General features: G+C 57.1%; 2 protein-coding genes across 3 annotated transcripts in view; one reads left to right on the top strand and one right to left on the bottom strand.

Moving 5' to 3' along the window:
- The window catches only part of PDE6B (phosphodiesterase 6B), a 35,617-nt gene extending 18,766 nt beyond the window's left edge, over window positions 1-16,851 (top strand). For both annotated transcript variants that reach the window (XM_040490117.1, XM_040490124.1), the window contains exons 4-22: window positions 3,477-3,617; window positions 3,708-3,782; window positions 4,734-4,798; window positions 5,674-5,740; window positions 5,919-5,966; window positions 6,668-6,817; window positions 7,110-7,253; window positions 7,707-7,772; window positions 8,172-8,318; window positions 9,551-9,658; window positions 10,015-10,124; window positions 10,309-10,396; window positions 10,743-10,843; window positions 10,984-11,091; window positions 11,674-11,737; window positions 12,060-12,134; window positions 13,265-13,348; window positions 14,619-14,775; window positions 15,689-16,851. In XM_040490117.1, coding sequence (XP_040346051.1) covers window positions 3,477-3,617; window positions 3,708-3,782; window positions 4,734-4,798; window positions 5,674-5,740; window positions 5,919-5,966; window positions 6,668-6,817; window positions 7,110-7,253; window positions 7,707-7,772; window positions 8,172-8,318; window positions 9,551-9,658; window positions 10,015-10,124; window positions 10,309-10,396; window positions 10,743-10,843; window positions 10,984-11,091; window positions 11,674-11,737; window positions 12,060-12,134; window positions 13,265-13,348; window positions 14,619-14,775; window positions 15,689-15,750 — 1,860 coding nt within the window. In that variant the 3' untranslated portion in view covers window positions 15,751-16,851. The remainder of the gene's footprint in view (window positions 1-3,476; window positions 3,618-3,707; window positions 3,783-4,733; window positions 4,799-5,673; window positions 5,741-5,918; window positions 5,967-6,667; window positions 6,818-7,109; window positions 7,254-7,706; window positions 7,773-8,171; window positions 8,319-9,550; window positions 9,659-10,014; window positions 10,125-10,308; window positions 10,397-10,742; window positions 10,844-10,983; window positions 11,092-11,673; window positions 11,738-12,059; window positions 12,135-13,264; window positions 13,349-14,618; window positions 14,776-15,688) is intronic.
- Window positions 16,852-17,448: 597 nt separating this feature from the next.
- On the bottom strand, window positions 17,449-19,071 carry ATP5ME (ATP synthase membrane subunit e). Its single transcript, XM_040490135.1, has 4 exons — window positions 18,938-19,071; window positions 18,688-18,742; window positions 18,025-18,123; window positions 17,449-17,533 (listed from the first exon to the last, which is right to left on the bottom strand). The coding sequence occupies exons 1-4, from the start codon at window positions 18,971-18,973 to the stop codon at window positions 17,508-17,510; spliced, it is 216 nt and encodes a 71-aa protein (XP_040346069.1). The 5' UTR covers window positions 18,974-19,071; the 3' UTR covers window positions 17,449-17,507.
- Between the last annotated feature and the right edge of the window lie 2,625 nt (window positions 19,072-21,696).

The following is a 21,696-nucleotide window of genomic DNA, read 5'->3' as shown; positions in this document are numbered from 1 at the left end:
TTGCACATTGGTACATTTGTTTTAATATACTTTTCTTATTTTTGAAGTTTACATCATTTCATTTTAATGATGGCCATGTCTAACCACTGGACATCACAATCTCTGAAGACTGAGCAACCAGTTCTCAAAAGCTTACAACTCACTAAGAGCCCTGGGAGCCAAGGCTGACCAGAGCTCACTGGCTCACCATTCTTGTCTGCCCCCCACCCTCCACACATCCTGACCTCTCCCTCCTGGAGTATGAGTGCCAGGTTGGGCCTCACAAGACCAGCCTCTCCATTCCAGGAGGCTGTACAGGCCTCTGTGTTGTCCGTCCCCACATGCAATTGGGTGCCAGGGCCCAACTGGGCTCCTCACCATCACCCCCATATTTCTCATTTTGGAGCATGAATCTATGAGGGGCAACACTGCAGCCCCCGGCTGATCCTGGCTCCCGGTCCCTCAATCACCTGGTGCTGGGTTCACATAACATGTGGCGGCACTGGTGTGCTGATGACAGCAGGCACAGGCTTGAGGTCAACATGTGGTGGCCACTCCCTGGAAAGGAGCTGAGGTCCAGAAGACGAGAAGTGAGCTGCACCCCGAAAGGTGGGACATGTCCTGAGCCACACAAGGCCCCAGTCTAATTCAACAAGTTTTCCTATGTTTTAAAGGCTGGATTTCACTTAAGAATCTGGGTTTCTAACTTCTCTTGAAAGTCTGAGGCCCATTTACTGACCTTATGTTTACTCCCTGAGGGTCCTGGCCTGCTAATCTCCAGCAGGCAACATAGACGTTGTCGGCCAACGGGTGTCAGAACTCTCCTTGGTCTGAAGCCAGGGGAGGGGGAGGCTATGTGGGAACTGGATGAGCAGGAGCAGCCTCAGATGGTCCCAGGTTGGAATCAAGGCGGTGGCAGAGAGGGCAACCGGAAGGCCCAAGCCACTGGGGATTCAGGAACAGCGCCCCAGAGTGACACAGAGCAGGGACTGGATGAGACACCTCGCTGAAGTTCCAGAGCACTCCGGGGCCAGAGGTCCCAAGAACCGTTGCCAAGACAGAGAGGGTGCTATGTCGACCAGGGACTAAAATGCTCTAAATTCTGACTGCACAGGTGTGTGCCAACATAAAAATCCACCCAGCTGTGTTCCACCACACTCGCCTACTGAATGTGCCAGACTCAACTCAGAAAGTTAAAAAAGGAAACAGGGAGAGAGGGGAATGCAGAGGCCCTCAGTGAGCCAGGACGCCTGGCTTCAGAACACTTGGATGTGTTGCCTAACCTGCTAAGCCCCTATTTCCTCAAGGCCATGGAGAACCTGCTTCAGAGCAGAGTCCAGCAAGTGGCAACGGGCCCCTGGTCTGACTGGAGCAGCCGAGGGGCAGGGCGTGACAGGAGGCGCTCTGCAAGGAGGGCAGGATGGGACAGGGTGGGGGTCGCGGAGGGTGTCCCTCAGATGCTATACTGTGAGGCACAAGTCCTTCTGCTCGCTGTCCTCCTCCGGGGGGGACAGGCTTTGGGGACCAAAGTACTCAGGTGACTCAAAACTTGGATGTGCAGCTCAGGCATACACCCCTCCCTGTGCTCCAGCAGGACTGGGGACAGCTGACCCTGACGTCTCTGAGCACCCAGCCTTCCCCCAGCCTGACTCCCCCAATTCTTATATCTCTGGTGTGTGTTCTGGTCCTAGTCAGGGCTTTGTACCCAGGGGAAGCTTGGTGAGTATCTGTGGAATGGACACCCAGGTGACTAACACACTCATGTGCACACTCATAGACATGGGCTCCTGAAAGCCAAGCACTCTTCTCAGAGCCCGACTCCTGTTCCATCATTCCTCTTCCCAGCATCGTTATCCCCATTTTACAGGTGGGGAGGCTGAGGTCTGGAAGTTAGCCAACCTTCCTGAGGTCATAGAGCTGAGGGGAAGCAGATCAGCACCCTTATTCACCATGTGTGGGGGAAAAGGATGAAGGCTTCTGTGTCCAAGCCATTAGCCGCGGAGGACCAGGTTGCTAAGCCAGCGGCTCAAAGGTGAAGGAGACACAGTATGGTGGGTGTGGGTGACCACAGAGTCCTGCCCTCCCCTGCCGTGCATGTGCAGTCGTCCAGGTGGCAGCTGGCTACAGGACCTGGAATTCAGACAGTCTGCCTTAGAGCTTCAAAGCTCACAGCCTTCTGTGCAATCAAGAAACACACAGGTTGCAAGGCACTCAGGCGTGAAGTACTGTGTAGCCATGAAGAAGCTATGCCTTCTGGCCTCATGGAGCTTGTGGTGGAGTAGGGAGACAATGAAACTGCACCTGCATGAGGTCAGAACAAAATGGAGTGTTGGGAGGGGTCAGGTTTGGTGGGTGCTCAGACACGCCTCCCAAAGATAACTTTAGGCTGAGACCCAAAGATGAGGAAGCCCTGGAATGAGTGCTGTAAAAGCAGAGGATAGAGCTTGTGCAAAGACCCTGTGATCAGTCACAGTGAGTGCTGAGGGCACTTGGTAATGCCTTGGAGAGGGATGGGCAGAGAGGGGGTGGGGCCAGGCCACCAGGTAAGCCTCATCCACCAATGGAGAGTGGTGGGTGGGACCAGATCTCCATGAGCCTTGTGCACCAATGGAGAATGTCAGGGATAGGGTTAGGGTTAAGCGCCTCCTGGTGAGAGGCTCCAGGGCAAGTGGGGCCGCCAAAGCCCATTCTGCCATGACAGTAAAGGGTGGGAGCTGCAGAAAGCCTGAGAGGGGCTGGCAGGAGGGGAAGCAGCATGGCGGCAGGAGGGGCTTGCACCAAGCAACACTCCTTACAGGCCAGAAGACATGTGCGGTGGTGGGTGGCACAGGCTGGAGTCACCTGCCTTTGGGCCCTGGCTGAGGAAATAGAGAAATTCCGCCCGGGCAGGAGAGGGGAGAGCCCCACAGGGTTCACCTGAGCCTGGTCAGTGACCCTGGACAGCAGCCAGGGTTCAGTTGGGGTGTCGACGTCCCGGGGAGGGTCTGGCCAGGGCCTCGTGGAGCATGTCAGTGACCTGTTGCTCTCAACTTGCTTTGTGACATCCAGAACACAATGACCCCATGTTCTCAAAACCCAGCTTCTCAAGGCTGATAAGGGAAGGCTGGTCAAAGCTTTACCTTTCAATTCTAATGCATTCACTCTTTCACTCACTGACCCAGCCCAAGGCCAGCACGAGACAGTGAGGGTCCGCAACGCGGCCGAAGCTTGGAGGGTTTACCTTCCAGTAGGTTTCAGGGCACCTGGGTCAAGGAGCAGATAGCCTTGTGCTTGGATGAAATCCTGGGTGATGGCACTCTGTGGAGATGCTGTTGGGAGGGGCACCATCAACCAGTGTCCCTCTGGGGCTCTGTGGTCAGCTGCATGTGTGCCTGTGTATGTTTGGTGTGACAGTTCACACCCAGGTGCTGCTGTGGTCACACAGGTGTGTGTGTGTGTGTGTGTGTGTGTGTGTGTGTGGCACCACAGGCTCACCAGTGTGCCCCCCCCCCCACCAGGTGCTGCTGTGGTCAGCTAACAAGGTGTTTGAGGAGCTGACAGACATCGAGAGGCAGTTCCACAAGGCCTTCTACACTGTGCGGGCCTATCTAAACTGTGACCGGTACTCAGTGGGCCTCCTGGACATGACCAAGGAGAAGGTGAGGCCCCGCTGTCCCACCAGCCTCCTGGCCAGGCTTGACCTGCTCCAGACTGACTCACTAACTCTCTCCCCTCTCTTCCTGGCTCAGGAATTCTTTGATGTGTGGCCTGTGCTGATGGGAGAAGCTCAGCCGTACTCAGGCCCACGCACGCCCGATGGCCGCGTGAGTCATGGTGGAGGGGGGACAGGTCCACTTGGCACACTGTGGTTTCCCTGACTCCAACCTAAGTTCCAGGGCAGGAAGGGGTCTGTCCCAGCTTGACCCAGGGTGGGAGAGGGAGGGTTTTAGGAAGGGTGTGGGGAGGTGGGAACAGACCACTGGGGCCGGCTGGCTGCCTGACTGCTCTGAGTGCTTGTCTGCTGTCCCGCCTGACTCCACCCCATGCTCTTGGGCCAGGTGGGGCAGGTGCTGGTCTCCCAATAAGTGTCATCAGCCTGGTTGGAATAACCAGCATCCGTCCTGATTGGGTGGTCCTTCCGCTGCCCCTTGAAACCACTGTAGCTTCTCCCTAATGGGGCCATGTGTATGTGTGTGCACACGCGTGTGCATGTGCATGACAGAGGCAATATGAAAAGTGCATGGCAACATGGGCAGATACCCGTGCCCCTTATCATGTGTGCATCCAACCTGGTACACACCACCCAGCCTGGCCATGCTTCAGTCTCCCCACCTGCTAACTGTGCCCTCCTCACAGGGTTGTGTGTCAAGTGTATAGACGAGTTCCTGCACAAGGCTGGGCTGTGACCATGACCTGCCACAGTTTGTGTGTGTGTGTGTGTGTGTGTGTGCGTGCGCGCGCACGCACGCAGGCCTGGGTGGCTGTATGCACATGTATGAAAGGGTATGGGACCCAGTTTTTGTGTGGGCTTGAGTAGGACACAGACAGAATGAAGATAAGTGTGTAATGTATGTTACACAAATGTCATTGATGGTCTGCACGTGTGTGTGCACGTGAGGGTTGTGTATAACTCTGGGTGTGGAATGTGCTGTGTATGCACATGCATGTGTGTGTCTGGGTGGGGCACCTGGGTGGCTCCTCTCACCCCTCAGGGAGGCTCCCGCTGGGAAGCTGGCCCGGGGAGCACCTCACGACTGCTGTGGTCCATTTCACAGGAAATCGTCTTCTACAAAGTCATCGACTATATCCTCCATGGCAAGGAAGACATCAAGGTCATCCCGTAAGTGCCAGGGCTTTGAAGGAAGCACCACCTGAGGGTGGGAGCACCCTCAGACCCATGCTGGGTTGGCTTTGGGGATTTATCACAATGGATTCAGCAGCCTTTGGCCCCTCGCACAGACCATGATGCTCCCTATGCTGTAGGGCAAGGCAGAAATGGGGTGGGAAGGGAGGGTGACTCACCAATATGGGAGGAAATGAGTGAGGATGTGGGGAGGGAGGCACAGAGCATGTCCAGGGCGCACTTTCAAAGGCTCAGGTGAGCTGTCCAGGTAGCCCTGGCAGCAGCAACTGACCTTTGAGGCCTCAAGTCTCATCCTGGTTCACCCAGCCACCCACACAGGTGGGGTCCCCAGAAGGCACACCCAGTGGGGCAAGATAGGGGGGATGCCTGTCCCAGTGGAGGCACAGCTAGGCAGAGGGCAGGGAGGGGCTCCAAACTAGACAGACTGGGGAGAGGTGTTGGCCATTGCCAGCTCTATAGCTGCATGACCATGTGACCCTGCAACCCCATAAGCCTGTCAGGACCCCACCCTGCAGGTCCCACGAAGGGTCTGGGATCCAGGTGCGAGGCCACAGGACAGGTGACTGACACTGAGCCCTGGGGCTGGGTTGAAGCGTGGGGCCCCCAGTGGTGAAGGGGGCTGCTACAGGGTAAGGGGCCTCAGCATAGGCAGAAGAGGGATAAAACAGCACAGTCATCCCCAAACTTAACCCCTGGCCTCCTCCCGATCTCCCTGAGGCACAACCTGCTAGCCTTCCCGCCCCGCCCAGAGCTCAGAAAAGGGAATGAACGTTAACACACACACTGTGCCAAATCTACATGCACGCATCGGACAACCCATCCACCATCTGCCCCTCTGTTCTCTCCCCCAGCACACCCCCAGCCGATCACTGGGCCCTGGCCAGTGGCCTTCCAACCTACGTGGCAGAAAGTGGCTTTGTGAGTCTGCTGAGGCTCTGTCCTCAACTGGTGCCCCAGCCCTTCCCACCAGCACCTGCACCTCTCCCAGCTGCCCTGCTTCGCCTGCTTAGAATCCATCAGGCTGGATAGTCTGGTTTAGAATCATATGGTACATTTGGCTGCTTCAGGTGAAACTGTTTTCCTGATCCTCTTTCAGATCTGTAACATTATGAATGCCCCCGCCGACGAAATGTTCAAATTTCAGGTATCTATCCATTCATTAGAGAAAGTATGCCGTACTTAGGGGAATGATGGGCTGAATTAGTTTTCGCTCCTCAAGAAAATCTCAGGCGCTAACAGCAGCAAACACGTACCTTCCGTGCTCAGGTCTCGGGTTGGTGGGGCAGGGCCAGGCCACGGTGAGGTTTCCTGCCCCTTGGGTCCTCCTCTGGGGACACAAGGCCCAAACACGCTCCTTTCTGGAGGGGGCCAAGAGTCAAGTGGGCCAGTGCAATCGGCCTTTGTCTCCAAGGCCTCTCCCAGGAGCTGGCCACTGCTCATATCTCACTGGCTGTGACCAATGGACGGTGAGACGATTCGTGGGGCCCAACAGAATGGGCTGCAAGGCCCCGTGCTCGACAGCCATGAAACACTTTAAGAGCATGGCAGCAGAGATTCAAATGAGCGTGGGAGCCTTCCAAGAGAAGGATCCCGTGTGACCACAGAACTCACACCATGAAGCCGCCCTGGTGGGCAAAGAGCGTCATCCTTCGCTGGTGGGAGAAGGCACAACACAAACCCATAGACGTGAGGTGCTCGTGCACGGGGGGAGTGAACAGACAGGAACAACAGCCCAGTCACCGCAGTTTGAGGGCAGCAGAAAAGAGGTTCACGCTCTCTGGGTGACAAGCCTGGGCCAGGGCCAGGCTCAGAGTAGCAGGTGTCTCTGGACGCCTCTCCCTGCAGGAAGGGCCTCTGGACGACTCAGGGTGGACCATCAAGAATGTCCTCTCCATGCCCATCGTCAACAAAAAGGAGGAGATTGTGGGGGTCGCAACCTTCTACAACAGGAAAGACGGGAAGCCCTTTGACGAACAGGATGAAGTCCTCATGGAGGTAAACACCTGTCCCAGGTGCGGCTCTCAGAGGTGACACCTGTGTGATGGCATGGGACACAGCCATGTGGAGTCCCGCCCCCTGTCACCTACTTTAGCATTAGGACCCAGCGTGAGGCCCAAGGAGAGTGGGGACAAGGGGGAGCTTGAGGCCCCATCCTGGAACCCCCTTCCACCCCGGAGACCCCATTAGAAGCACTCACTGCCCCAGAGTGACACTCCACACATCAGGACACAGGGCCTGGCACCCAGCGGGCACATGGCGGGTGGTGACGCTGCTTCTCTGTCTGCAGTCCCTCACTCAGTTCCTGGGCTGGTCAGTGCTGAACACTGACACCTACGACAAGATGAACAAGCTGGAGAACCGCAAGGACATCGCGCAGGACATGGTTCTCTACCACGTGAGATGCGACAAGGATGAGATCCAGCTGGTCCTGGTACCGCTCCTGTCACAGCCTGGCCCCCTCTCCACAGGCAGCACATCCCAGTAGTTAGGGCACGTCCTGTGGTCAGAGGGCCCAGCCGGTCCTGGAGTCCCACATGCTCTGCGTGGCCAGGGGCAGTCCCTGCCCTGTGTCCTCAGCTGTGAGCAGCGTCCAGAGCCTCCTGGTTGTGCTGTGCAAGGGCTCCATCAGTTGTCCATGTGGACAGCACAGAACAGTGCTGGGGGTGGGGGGGACACGCAGGAAATGTGAGGTACCCCATAGGCACTGTCACTTACCTCTGAAGCTAGAGGCTCCAGCTGTGGCTTCCCAAGGCAATTGTTGTCTTGTGCCAGATGTCACCTTGTCTCATAGTCATGAGGGGTGTAGTGCTGTCACCTCGTCCCATGCTCGTGAGGGGCATAGCTGGCACTTTCTCTGTCTCAGCGCCTTTGTTTTCTCTCCTAGCCAACAAGGGAACGCCTGGGGAAGGAGCCTGCTGACTGTGAGGAGGATGAGCTGGGGACAATCTTGGTCAGAACCTGACTCCCACCCCTCAGGTGGAGACTGGAGGGGCCTGAGGGTCGGGAGAGACTTCCTCATTCCTAGGAGACCAGAGCATGTCACGTCCTGATGTCTGCTGCTGTCTGCATATCCCTGTGCCTGGGTCCGTGTGTGTGTCTGTGCATCACGTGTGTGCCTGGATCTCTTTACGTGTGTGTTTTTGCATCTGTTTTCCTGACAACACCCCTGTACTTGTTGTGGGGCCTTGGGTGGGGGCTGAAGCGCAGGGCATGTGAGTGTCCCAGCCACAAGCCAAAGCAACCGCGAGGGGGGATGTCACCACACAACTGGGGCATCTGAGGCTGGACAGAGGGTCCTGGGAAGGAAGAGAAAAGCCTGCCTCCCTCAGCCCCACAATTCTTCCCACAGAAGGAAGTGCTTCCGGGGCCCAACAAGTTCGACATCTATGAGTTCCACTTCTCTGATCTGGAGTGCACAGAGCTGGAGCTGGTCAAATGCGGCATCCAGATGTACTACGAGCTGGGCGTGGTCCGAAAGTTCCAGATCCCTCAGGAGGTGGGGTGGAGTCGTGGTGAGGGGTCCCAGATCCACTATGAGGTGGGAGGTCCTGGTCAGGGGGTCCCAGATCCACTATGAGGTAGGGGGTCCTGGTCAGGGGTCCCAGATCCACTATGAGGTTGGAGTTGTGGTGAAGGGTTCCAGATCCAGTAGGAGGTAGAATTTGGAAATGGTTGGGAGCCCCAAACCCCACAAGAGGTGGGAGAGATGTGGTCAGGAGTCCTAGGTCCTATAGGAAGTTTGGCCACATGCTCATTACAGAATACACACAGCAGGTATGCCTAGAACACATCCCCGGATGAATGTATCCACGGATAGATACATGGATGGAATGTCTGATAAATACTTGTTCCTGGCAATTTGATCATCAAGTGCCTTGTTGGGCAACAGCAGGGCTTTGGCGTGGGGTGGAGAGGAGGAAACAGAAGGAGCCCATCAGCTGTGCAGAAAGCACAGACCTCTCAGCCTGAACACAGAGACCCCCAGAAGTCACCCCAGGGAGGAGGGGTGGCCCTCCCAGCTCTGCCCTGAGCTCTGCTGCTGTCCTGTAGTTTTCTGCCACCACACTTCCACCTCGTGTGCCCCCCCCCCCCGAGAACAGGTGCAACAGGCTGGCATTGTCAAAAGAAATTTTACTAAACACTAAAAGAAAACACAAAGGAAAAAGGTGTAGAAATCATTAACTGAATTTCTAAACTTCAGAATCATTTTCTGACACTAAAAATCACAGTGGAAGCAGCAGGGGCTCCCTTGGCCCACATTCTGTTGTCCGGAGATAACCGCCTGGCAGAAAATGTGTCACGTTTTATTTCTGCATCACCCTTGCCAAGTACCCACAAATACTGCCCCATTCAAACACGCATGCCCAAAACAGACCTTTTCTTCTAAAACACCCTGTAGCCCTTGCCTGGGGTCCTCTTCCCAATTTGGGGCTGGGAAGTCAGGTGGAGACCCGGGAAGCCCCAGGAATGCTGGAGCCATTCCTAGCTTCGACTCTGTGCCCCACAGGCTGCCTGCCACCCCTCATGCACCCTGCAGTGACAAGCAAGCCCCTCCCACCCAGGAAAGTCGTCAGGGGCCAGTAGTGTGAAGCGTCGGGACAGAAAGGGTCATGGAGGCCTCGGGTACAGGAGTGAGCAGGGTTTTCACACCAAGCTGTCAGTCTGCGAATGCTTTGGCGGGACTGACGTTCAGTGTCCAGGGCCCGTGTTTCTCTTGGCTTCCCGCAGGTCCTGGTGCGGTTCCTGTTTTCCGTGAGCAAAGGGTACCGGAGAATCACCTACCACAACTGGCGCCATGGTTTCAATGTGGCCCAGACCATGTTCACTCTACTCATGGTGCGTGTACCGTCAGGGGCCAGACATGCCTCCCTGTCATCCCTCCCATCTGGCCAGGGTCCTAAGGCCTCTCCTGGTTCCATGGGCCGTGCCCCAGGTGCTTGGAGGTGGGGATTCCTCTGCGTGGGGGGTGGAGGCCTTCAAGGGCAGAGGGGAGAGGAAGTGGAAGCCCCTCCCACCGGGGTGCACCCCCCGGCCCCGGAAATAGGTACAGAACACCAAGTCTGGGGAGGGCCCAGCTCCCCCCCCATCCTGCTTGCCCCCCCCCCCCCCGCCGCCCCCGGCCCAGTGAAGGGAGGGTGGGCGAGGGGGCTGACAGAGCTGAGCTGCAGAACTGTAGGTGCGTGTCTCCTCAGACCGGCAAACTCAAGAGCTACTACACAGACCTGGAGGCCTTCGCCATGGTGACCGCTGGCCTGTGCCATGACATCGACCACCGTGGCACCAACAACCTGTACCAGATGAAGTAGGTGGCTCACGTGGGCGCCCTGGGGGCTAAGCAGGAGAATCTGTCACGGGGTCCCACGGGAGGCGCCTGCCTACAGCTGGCTGAGGGGCAGGGAGGGGAAGGACAGGAAGCCTAGAAGCCGCAACCAGACACTCTGGGGGCTTTTGACCAAAGTTTCATTTTAGTAAAACCTCTGTAACAGATCCCAGAATCCCTTAGCCAAGCTCCATGGCTCCTCGATTTTGGAACGGCATCACCTGGAGTTCGGGAAGTTCCTGCTCTCAGAGGAGGTTCGTGTCCAGTTAGTTACTCACTCAAGGCGTTTCTCCACCCACTGACCGACTGACTGTCGCCTGCACCCCTGGCCCCTCCCACCTCGGTATCCCGCGGGGGCGGGGGGAGGGGGGCTGGAGGAGGGTCATTGGTGAAGCACCCACCGCAGGGCGGGGTGAGCTCAGCCCTCAGGCCAAGGTGGGGAGGGCCAGGGCTAGGGGTCAGCGAGCCAGGCCACCGGGGTCTGGTGCCCACGACCCAGGGGGAGGAGCAGGCCAGCAACGTGCGAGGGACAGACGGACGGATCCTGGGAGGGGGAGGGGACAGGCGGACCGCTTCTACCACCTGAGCCCCTTCCCGCAGACCCTGAACATCTACCAGAACCTGAACCGGCGGCAGCATGAGCACGTGATCCACCTAATGGACATCGCCATCATCGCCACGGACCTGGCGCTCTACTTCAAGTGCGTGCCGCCCTCCCTGCGGGGAAGCGTCGGTCAGGGGCTCTGGGAAGACCCAAGGGACCCCTAGGAGGTGGTCCTGGCTCAGGGGTGGGGTGAGGGGCTGGGGGTCGATTCTCTCTCTCTTTGTTCTTGGGGTTCAGGAAGAGGACGATGTTCCAGAAGATTGTGGATGAGTCTAAGAACTATGAGGACAGGAAGAGCTGGGTGGAGTACCTGTCCCTGGAGACTACTCGGAAGGAGATAGTCATGTGAGCAGCGGGGGAGACAGGGGCCATCTCTGCCCTGCTTAATCCTCAAACCTCCCGGGACAAAGATAGGAAACCCCACCCCACCCCACCCCACCCCCCACCCCCATGACCCGCAACAAGAACAGCTGATCTCCAAATGGCTTTGACACGTCAAAATAAATGCTCCATCTAACCTGCTCCTCCTCTTCTGGGAAGACCGTACAGGATTTGGGGTCAGACAGTCCATTTCCTTAGTTTGTGGATTTGGCAGTATTTTACTTATTTTATGAACCTCCACAGATGCATGTACAAAATGGAGATTCAGAACTACAGTCCTCCCCCAGGCCTATCCCAGAGATCCACCAAAGAAAACTGTAAATCACGGGCACTTAGAGGCTGCCTGATAAATATTTGTTGATTTTAGTTTGTAGCTGCAAGAAGGAGGGAGAGGTGGAGTATGAGGGGGGTGGGCTGAAGTGTGTGTGTACAGTAAGATGCCTACTACTAGAAGGACTCTGGAGCTTGGACCTGTGCCCAGCGGTGGAGGTGGAGGGGAGGGAGGGAGGCCAGCCTCGGCATGCCTGGAGCTCCATCTCCCTGCAGGGCCATGATGATGACGGCGTGTGACCTGTCTGCCATCACCAAGCCCTGGGAAGTCCAGAGCAAGGTCAGAAGTCATGCAGGGCCCCCACCTCTTGTCAGTGCCTCTTGGGATTGCATCTAGGGGAAGCCTGAGATAGGCGGACAGAGCCTTCATTTGCAAGTAGCACTGAGGGCTGCCCCTTTGCTCTGGGATGGGCCAGCAGCCACCATATTGGAAAGTGCCAATGTGCTCACTGTGTATTAGGCCCAGTCTGAAGAATGGGGATCCCAGAGGGTCTGGGGCAGAGAAGACTGAGGACACAGAGGCTCCAGGCAAGAGCCTCCTTGGTCATTCTCTGACCAAGCACTAAGCTCCACAGGATGACTGCCTTTTACGTACCTCCCAGGTAGCTCTGTTGGTGGCGGCTGAGTTCTGGGAACAAGGTGACTTGGAAAGGACAGTTCTGGATCAGCAGCCCATTGTGAGTGTTAATTCCAGAATCCCCATTGTGGTCCCTGGGAAACTCAGGCCTCACTTAGTGGAAACAGGGGACTCCCAGGGATTTGGGGGTCCTGGGACCTCAGTCTCACTTTGTGGGGCCATGTGACATGAGCTGAGTGTGAAATTAGGTGACTCAGGAAATGGGTAAAGTTATAGAAATAATAGGGTTTGGATAAAGCTGTGGTGCCCATGCAGAGATGGAAAGCCATTATCAAAGCTGGTAGAAGCAGGCTGTGGCCCGTAACCCAGAGCCTCCATGGCCTAGGAAGCTCTACAGAACCTCAGCCAAGCTGTGAGCTGCTCCAGAAAGGCCTTCAACTGGGAAGAGTACGGTGCCAGAGGGAGCCAGTGGCTGCAGCCCAGGGCAGCAGATGGGCAATGCTGAGATCTTCGGGTCAGCAATGTGGGGCCAGGAATATGCTGCTAGACTACAATGGTACCTGCATAGGAACCAAGGGTATGAGGAAAGCATAGTGTTGTCCAAAAGGCATGTGGAAGAAATGGAAAGTCAACTCCAGTCAATGAGTAGCTGTCTCAACCCTATGGGGTTGAGAAGGCTTTGGGGCCAGGTACAGACTGCAGGTAAGGGTATCCTGACCAACCAGCCAAGTCCCTTGGGGGCCAGGCCTTTAGGTCCTGCATGACTCACCCTTGCCACATGGAGCTTCAGACAGTGGGTAGCTATGAAGAACAGACTAGCAAGGGCCAACTCAGGCAGCCTGGAGTGTGTAGACAGTATGGACAGCCCCTCCAGAGGCATCTGAGTTTTGCCCCCCAGGGGTCTCTGGTCAGGTCTTGAGTCAGCACCATGGATAGCTCCCAGGGGACTGGGAGACAGGGGCTCAGGGGACAGGGAACTGGGAGCACCACGGTGGACCTAGCCCTGGAACTACTAGATGGCTCAGAGGGGACAGGGGTGTCCTAGCTGTCTCCTTTCAAGGGCCAGCATCTATCAAGGCAGGCCAGGCCCCAAGGCCAGAGGCTTCACCTTCATCCCATGGACACTGCTTAATCTGTGTTTCTGTGGACATGTTCATCCAAGCTGGGTGGGGCTGAGTGAGCCCTGTGGGCTCAGAGAAAGTGTCTCTGCTCCCCCCCCCCCCAACCAAGCCAATGATGGACCGGAACAAGGCAGCCGAGCTCCCCAAACTACAAGTTGGCTTCATCGACTTTGTGTGCACATTCGTGTACAAGGTGAGCAGGGCCTGACTGGGTTCACAGGAGGAGGAGGGGACTGGTGTGGGTTCACCCAATGGCCTGACTTGCCATAGCCCCTATCTCCTCAGACTTGCACTTAAAATCTGAAATCCTCAGCGTCACCCCAAGGAGAACCTTCCCACCTTCACCTAGCCAGCCCCTCAGAAGCACTTCATGCTTACCCACTGGCTTCCTCCCTCTGGAGGGTCCTCCTGCTCTCCATCAGGTCTCACCTCAAATGTGCTTTCCCAAGACCCTAAGGCACCCCCACTTGTGGCCTGCATGTTATTTTCAGGGCACTGACTGCAGTTTATCTGTGGGTGCATTTGTTCAGTGCCTGTGAACCCAGGAGGACAGGGATGGGTCCACCTGTCACAGCTGGGAATTCCTTGCCCAGCAAACACATGTTGCACAAGTGACAGTGGGACACTGTGCTGAAGACATGTGCTGTGACGTCACTGGCCAGGGAGTATGTTGGCGGGGGTGGGGAGGGCTCTGCAGTCAGAGGGGCCGCCCCCCCCCCCCCCAAGTGATGCCCACATGCCCATGGGCTCCACTCCATCTGGTCCTGGGGGCTGCAGGGTCCCACGCTCTGAGGAGGAGGTTGTCTGGTTCTGAGTAAAGTCACCCCTGACTGGACCAGTCCCACCCCCCCTTTGACCCCCACAGCTCCTGTGCTCCCCTTTACTGAAACACCATCTCCCTTTGCTACCCCCTCATTGGGGCTATAAGTCCTGGGAAGGAAGGCAGGACCAGGATGTACATCCCAGTCCTGAAGGTCACAGGTCACAGCCCCACTACACTGCTCCCCTCCCACTGCCTTCCCCAAGTCCATCCACATGCTCCATAGATTGTATGTGTGTTTGTGTGTGCACACATGTGTACATGGGTGATGTGTGCATAAGAGACCAGAGAAGGAGCCTCGGGACTTGCTTGTCTGCCCCCGTGTTCCCACTCCCTCTGCCAAGGGACTCCCCTTCCGCCATTGTTATTTTCTATTTTATTCTTGGGGGCCTCATCTGTGCCATAAGCATTCATACCCCACATCTCCCCATCCTATCTTCTCCATTTCCAAGGCTTTGCTGGGAAAGTGACGTCTCAGTGGCAGGCAGACCCCCCTCCCAGGTTCTCTTCTTGGGGGAGTGGGGCAAGGTGGTGGGGGGACAGGCTGGTGCCAGCAAGGGCCAAGACGTGGGGAGACCACCTGCCCCAGCGGCCCAGGAACAGTCAGACGGTGTGGGCAACTTCTTCATTCCCTTCATTCCAGGAGTTTTCCCGTTTCCACGAGGAGATCCTGCCCATGTTCGACCGACTACAGAACAACAGGAAGGAGTGGAAGGCTCTGGCTGATGAGTACGAGGCCAAAGTGAAGGCCCTGGAGGAGGAGAAGCAGCAACAGGAGGAGAGGACAACAGTCAAGAAAGGTCTGGGCTGTGGGGGCGGGCACTTGGTTAGTCCCCACGTTGAAGTGTATGAAGAGATGGAGTTAAAGACCAGAGTCAAGTCTCAAGAAAAGGCAGGTGCCAGACAGCACTGTGGCTGGCGTGCTCTGGTTCCTCACGGCAGGGGCGGCCATCCCTCAGGATCGGCCCTGCTCAGGCAGTGCACCCAACACTCCCAGACTGGAAGGTCTCCTTGTGTCTCTAGCCAGGAACTTTCATTTTCCCTAATGAAGTAACTGAATGTTACTTCCCTTGTAAAGGGGAGGAAATCCCAGCCAAACATGGTGAACTCTCAACAGGTCTTTCTTCCACCATCAGGCTGCAGTTCCCTCCTAATTAACTCAGAAAATCTACCTCTACTCCCACGCTACCCTCAGAAACAAAACAGAAGACCTTAAAAAATAAGCGAGCTATTTAAAAAAGAACAAAGAAAATTAAAAGAAAAAAAGTGAGCTAAAAGAGTCAAGTGTGCATGACACCCTTCCCTGTGCCGACTCAGAACGTTTCTTTACCTGTCCGCCCCTCCCCTTGCTGTGGGAATGTGGCTTCATCGCAATGAGTCAGCACACCCCCAAGATGGAATCCCCGAAGTTGTTGCCTGTGCTTGGCCACCTCAGCTCTGGGACTTCTGTTGCGATTTCCCGCTATGGGGAGGGAACCAATGTAAACAAGACTGTTTCAGGGTTGGGGGGCGGGGCGGGGGCGGCAGAACTGAAAGTGTCACCAGAGCTAAGATAAGAAAGGCTGAGCCCGGGCTAGACTAATCGGCTTAGGCTCCCCGCAGGTCCCACACTCTGCCCTTCATCCTGCAGGGCTGGTAGAGGACATGGGGTGGAAGGGAAGGAGCAAGGCCAGTGCACACGGTTCTCACTCAGCGTCTTGTTCTCTCTTGCAGGGGGCACAGAGATTTGCAATGGCGGCCCCGCCCCCAAGTCTTCAACCTGCTGCATCCTGTGAGCTGCTCCGGGGGTTCGGACCGCTCTTTCATCCCGTTCACCTCCTGGGACTCCACCTCTAACCCTTTGCTACAGGTTAGGAAGCCCAACGAAGTGACTGAAGACAATTTTGAATATTTTGAATTTTTTTTTAAGGCTTGCGTTTTTATAAATGAAAGTCAACGATGAATAATTTAAACACTTTAGCCTACCTTACGCTCATCCATCTTTTGGGTACATAGCAATACCACAGAGATCTTCGGAAAGGGTCTGCGAACTGTGTCTGAAAGCATTGGGTGAGAACATTCACGACTGCACATTTATGTGTGTATGGGCAAGTAAGATACGTAGGTACCATTGCCTATCTGGTTTAAGGGAAAATAGGACCAGAAATTCAGAATAAAAACAAAATACATCACCCTTGTTTTAATTCGGCAGAAATTACAGGCACATCACATATGACCTGTTGGAAAATTCTGCCAGAAAGCTCAAGGCCATGAGTGAGGCAGTGATCAGACACAAGTGACCTGTGCATAAATACGTTTAACAGCCCTGTGCACAGAGGTGCACTGACAGACCCTGAGATCAGGGGGCACACTGCCATGCCTAGGGTCTGCCCAACTCCTGTACGAGTGAGGGCTCCCTTAGTATTTATGAATTGGCATAGCCACACCCAAACAGAACACTACTCCCATTTGAAACAGGTACTGATTATCTGGTAGAAATTAAGGGCTTTTAACTTGAAGTCCTTATAATGTGAACTCCAAAGCATTTGTTCCCCAGACACTAGACACTTAACCCCTCCTCTCAGCTGCAGGTTGAGACTGGTCGCTGTAAGGCCAATTCAGATGCCACCCAAGCCCTCTCCTAGAGCTCCAGAGCTCATGGGGTAGGTGGGGAGAGAGAATGGGGAGCACCCCCCACCAAGCCATCCAGTCACAGATGGAGGTAGTTTCCATCTCAGCAGTGACACCTGGTGACCGCCTGAGATTAGGGCCAGGTGCTCCTCCAGAGGGACTCAGCACCAGCTGGCCACACTGGAACAGATCCCACCAAATTCAGGAGGAGCTGAGGTGGCCTCACTCAAACCTCACCAAAACTAAAACCAAGGCTTTAAAGCGTTTATATGCTTGCTTCTCATTTTCTCCTCACATTTGCAAGTGAATTCGTCTTACCAATGAAATTTGGGCTCAAAGCCTAGGGAAATCTGCTCAAGTCCTGTGACTGGGAAATAGTAACATTCCAATACCAGGCCTCAGAGGTTGGAAGGGGCACAGCCAGGAGGGGCAGGACCCGGCTATCAGCTCGGCAAGAGCCGGAGTCCGATAACGAGCTTGTGCAGCACCCCAGTCGGGTCCCCGGGCGGCCACATGCCTTCCTGTGGGTTGAGGAGAGGATTCACAACAGGGGGATAGAGATCCAGGTCCCATCCCGACACTTGCACGGCCCACCCAACGGGTGGCCTAGGGCTTAGCAAAGACCAAGCAGCACTCACAGCACCCAAGCTGGCTGTGTCGCTACTATAAACTGCTCCCTTTGGGCCACCCCCCCCCCCCCAGATGCCCAAGAGAAGTGGAGGAGTTTCACAGGCTCATTTGTGCACTGCATCCTGAGTCTGTGATGGCTAGTCAGTTCTTCTGAATTCCCCCTCCCCATCCCCACTCCCACTGCACATAAACCAAGCCCAAGTCCAGAAATGAGACAAGCGGGGACAGTCCAGGAGAGCATCACATAACAAGAAAGAAAATTTTATTCATCCACACTTCCAGGGAGGCAGGCTCATTTTAGTATGCTGTCATCTTGGGCTGAAAGGTTCAAAAGAAAACATACGTGTTATTACAGCCTCAGGCGATCCCAACAGACCATCTCAGCTCAACATCATCCAGTATCTAGTTACGGTGCAGCCCGACTACGCTCTGCTCAAAGCCTCGTCCTTGGTCTTCCTTGTGCCCGCATGTTCTCACTGGAACCTGCCAGAGCAGTCAGTGGGATGGGTGTGCCTGGTTCCGGTCCTGTGGGCCCCTCTCAGGTGGCACCACCAGGTCACATTCCCAGACAACTAACCTCTAAGGCCCAGGGACCTGAGCCTCACCAAAGGCAAGGTGTCATCAAGTCCCCACACCCACGCCTCTGCTCCACCGCCCCCCCCCCCGCCCCCACACACCCCCAGGACCCACTGGGCCGGTGCTGGATGAAGAGAGGGGGCTTCTCCCTCCGCAGTGGGGCCCCACGAAGCAGCACTGTGTGCCTAAAATCTCGCGGAGGGCAAATCTGTACGATGCAGTAATTCGAGTACCTTCTGCCAGCTCTCTCTCAATCCGTTTCCGTTCATCCTGCTTCTTCTTCTCCTCAGCGGCGAGCCTCCTTTCCTCTTCCGCCCGGGGTTTCAGGTAGCCTGTTTAAGGCAAACGGGAAGGTGGGGAGACACTTGAACTTTCTCACTGAAACGCTGCCTAGCGGGGCTTCAGTCTCTTCAGGTGCACTGGAAATGCCGACGCCCCGGCTTCCCACCCTTTACTTCGACGTAGAAGGCCTGCCGCTGCCGCTCCCGCTCCGCAGAGAGCCCAACCCAGAGGGCAGCTGCAGGGTCCCCGCTGCCACCCGGCTCGTACTTCGCCCAGTCCTTTAGGTCGCCAGAGGCCGCCCCGCGTCAGACCGCAGCACTCCTCCCACACCCACCTGGCACCACGTGCCAACTGGAACTCACCGCTTTTCTGTTCCCCGGGGGCTGCCCTGCATCAGGATGCACTTGGGGTCCTGACCGCCTGAGCCAGTCCCAAATCAACCCACACACCTGCCGCGTCCGCTCGGGTTTCTGGCGCCTCCCACTCTGCCCCCCTTCTCGCCCTTCGCTGGGGTTTAGCAGACGGCCCTGGGGAGCCCCAACAGGCTTTGAGAAGCCCCAGCGCCCCCTCTGCCGTCGGCCGAGACAGCGGCGCGGCCGCCCGAGGTCACTCACTGTAGCGCTTGGCTCCGTAGGCCACGCCGAGGAACAGGGCGGAGTAGCGGCCGAGCTGCGGGGAAAGGGCCGTCAGAGGCGGGGTCAGGGTCCAGTGGGGGTCTCAGCCCGCGGCGGGGTCGGAAGCGCAGGGCGGGGATCGGGGGAGCGCGGGGAGGGGGGAGGGGGGAGGGCAGGTCGCACCCGCGGGGGCGCGGGTCCAGGGTTCCCTGAGGTCGCGCACGCGGCGACGGCCGCAAAGCCTAGTCACCTTGATGAGCGGAGAGACCTGCACCGGCGGCACCATCTTGACGGTAACCTTCACGCCGGAAGCACAATCAGAGGAGGACGCCGCAAGGGCTCGGAGAGCCGCGGAGACGTAAAAGCGTACCAGGGCGAGCGCATGCGCCGTTGGCGACGAGCAAGGGCACCGCTGCGCCCCCCGGTGGGCGGAGGTGGAACGGCGTGCGCCCGCTCGGGGCGGGGAAGTCACCGGGCGCGCTGTTCGCGACCAGCTGCGCGTGCGCGACTGCCGAGCAAGCCGGTTCTGGCTGGGCGGCGCGGGTGATTTTGTCCTGGGTGTGAGGCGCTGGCCTCCCGCCACGTCTCCTGCAGCCCCGGACGCTGTCAGGCCGGGTTGAGCAGCAATCGAGCCCGCCCATTATATGTCCAAATATTTGAAAACTACAAGTCAAAGTCACAAAGTGTAAGACAGATTGCACCGTATCCTCCTGCTTTGCCAGGGCTCTCCCGTCAGGGCCTGGAAAGTCGGGGAATGAGCCCACCACCACCCACGCCGGGCGGCTGGAGTGCGGCCTGAGGCCTCGCCCAGGCCTGTCCAGGTCCCTGGCCGTCCCAGGTCAGCCTCAAGGACCGACTGGGAGGGGGCCTTGGCCGGGAAAGGGGTTTGAGGTTTTGGACAGGGAATACCAAGTCTAGGTACTAAGTGTGACCTGAGCGCTGGCCCCCTGGTCCCCAGGCTCCTCGCGCATTTGGGGGGGGAGGGCGGGGGCTGTGGCCAGACCCTCTGCACTCAGGCCTCGCTGATTATGGTGGCCTCAGAACCCACTGCTGGGACGGCACTGCCTTGGGAGCCCCTTCCAGCCACCCCCCGCCCCCAGTCTCAGTCCCCAGTCCCCTGGCAGAGCAGAGCAGGAGCTTCTCCGGCACAGGGGGCTGGGGTCTTCCTGGGAGCTAGCAGACCTGCTCCCTGACTGCTGCCCTCCAGACCCTGCAGTTCGAAGCTCCAAGGTGCACCTCAGTCAGGGCCCCTGGGTCCACAGAGCCCCCAGATGGGCCCTCATTCTCCCACTTCTGCTGCTTAAGTGGGACGGGTAGGGGGTAAACCTGCCAGTTACTCTGTCCCCCTCAGAGTAGCCGGTTTCCCCCACTTCTGTGGCTAGTCCTGGTGAAGACGTGACAGGTCAGCTGCAGCTGTGCAGAGACTGCCCAAAGGTGGGGCAGTGGTGACCAGCCAGCCAGGCTCCCAACAGCGCTGGCTATGCGGATACATGGTTCCCAAGGCGATCAGGTGGGGGTGGGCTGACAGGAGGACCGCTCACCCCCTTGGGCCCTGCACGGATCCAGGCAGAAGCTCCCTGAGAACCAGAGTTTGGGGCTCACTAGGGCCCCCAATGCGACGGAGGGAGCCCACTTTTCCCTACTCTTCCATACCCTTCTGTTTCCAAAGACAGCTTAACTATAAATCTAAAGAGAATGGAATGCAGAGGCTAAAACTCCAGGGCACAAAGCAGGTGCTCAGTAAATCTGCATGGAGGGAGGCCCTCCTGGCTCGGCAGCTTGCTCTGGAGTCCTGGCTCTGGGACTCCAGCCGAGAAACTGGAAAATCACCTGCGCTGTTTCCTGGGATGGCAGTGGGAATAAGGAGGCCCATCCTACAGGGTCACCAGGCTCTTCCCTAAGGACTCTGAGACCTCTGCCTGATGCCTCCGCTGGTGCTTCTGCCTGGCCTGGGGTGGGGGGAGGGCCTTCCCAAGCCCCCTCATTGCTCCCTGAGGAGACTGTCCGCACATGTTGACCCCACGAGGCACAAAATAACCCTCTTTCACCAACATGCCATGCGGCAATCCAGAGTGCACACCCCTACCCCCTTGAGCAGCTAGGCAGATGACCTCGGGTGATGAGTATGTTTTCCCTTCCCTGGATTTTAAAATAAACAGGACTCCTCAGCAACTCCTGCTTCCAGAATCAAAAATAAATGTCTCTTGGGCTGAAGATGAGGCCAGAGTGCTGGTAGGGAGCACATACCAGTAGCTTCCAGTGGGGCGGGGGAGACGGGGAGGGGACCAGTGGAGGGCACACACAGGCACACGTGCCCTATGTACATGGCTGCCCAGGGAAGACCCCTAAAGCTGAGGGAGACTTCCTTTGGCCCAGGGCCCTTCCTGAAGGCTGAGGGGGCTCCCACCTGGCTCAGAACACTGGGACCGCCTGCTGATGCCCCTGCACCTGTCAGGGCCAGCTGTCCATGTTGAATCCCGATATTCTCCCAGGAGCCAGACTCCACGGCTATCTTTAGTGCTACCAGCCCAGGAAACCTCCCCAGGGTCCCTGCCAGTGTCTTCTGGCCTTCCTCACATCAGGGGCCTTCTGAGCACAGATCCTACGTGCCTTCCCTTCTCGTTGCAGTGGTCCCCACTCCTGCAGCCCTGCTAGGGTCTCCCCAGGCATCACGGTCAGACCCTGCCCAGCTGAGAGTGCAGCCCTGCCTGGGTCTCCCACATTAGTGACAGGTTGTCCCTCTGGGAGTCCTCCAGGCAGAACCCCAGGAAGCCCCCAAGTCCCCCCAGGCATGTCACGCCTCCCTAGGTTCTGCGCAGTGTCTGTTGTCTCATACTTAGTGGAGACCAACAGTGAGCTGCCCCTGGGATCGCCTCAGGGGTGTCACGTGATGGAAGGTATGTGCCCCAAGGGGCACGACCCCTGCTACAGTGGCACTCACATGTGATGTGGTTCCCAGACGCACCTGCAGACTGGCTGCAGCTGATGCTTCCCTACCAGGTGCAGGCA

This window comes from Herpailurus yagouaroundi, unplaced genomic scaffold, assembly GCF_014898765.1.
Source record: "Herpailurus yagouaroundi ecotype Mexico unplaced genomic scaffold, PumYag 28, whole genome shotgun sequence".
NCBI classification, from domain to species: Eukaryota; Metazoa; Chordata; class Mammalia; order Carnivora; family Felidae; genus Herpailurus; species Herpailurus yagouaroundi.
Note: the sequence above shows the minus strand (reverse complement) of the source record. Positions and strands in the feature narration are given on the sequence as shown.

Excerpts from the sequence above, each read along its gene's own strand:
- ATP5ME (XM_040490135.1), bottom strand. The coding sequence starts at position 18,973 with ATGGTGCCGCCGGTGCAGGTCTCTCCGCTCATCAAG. Across the intron at positions 18,743-18,937 it reads AGGTCTCTCCGCTCATCAAG|CTCGGCCGCTACTCCGCCCT; the intron begins GTGACTAGGCTT and ends CTTTCCCCGCAG. Across the intron at positions 18,124-18,687 it reads CTACGGAGCCAAGCGCTACA|GCTACCTGAAACCCCGGGCG; the intron begins GTGAGTGACCTC and ends TGCCTTAAACAG.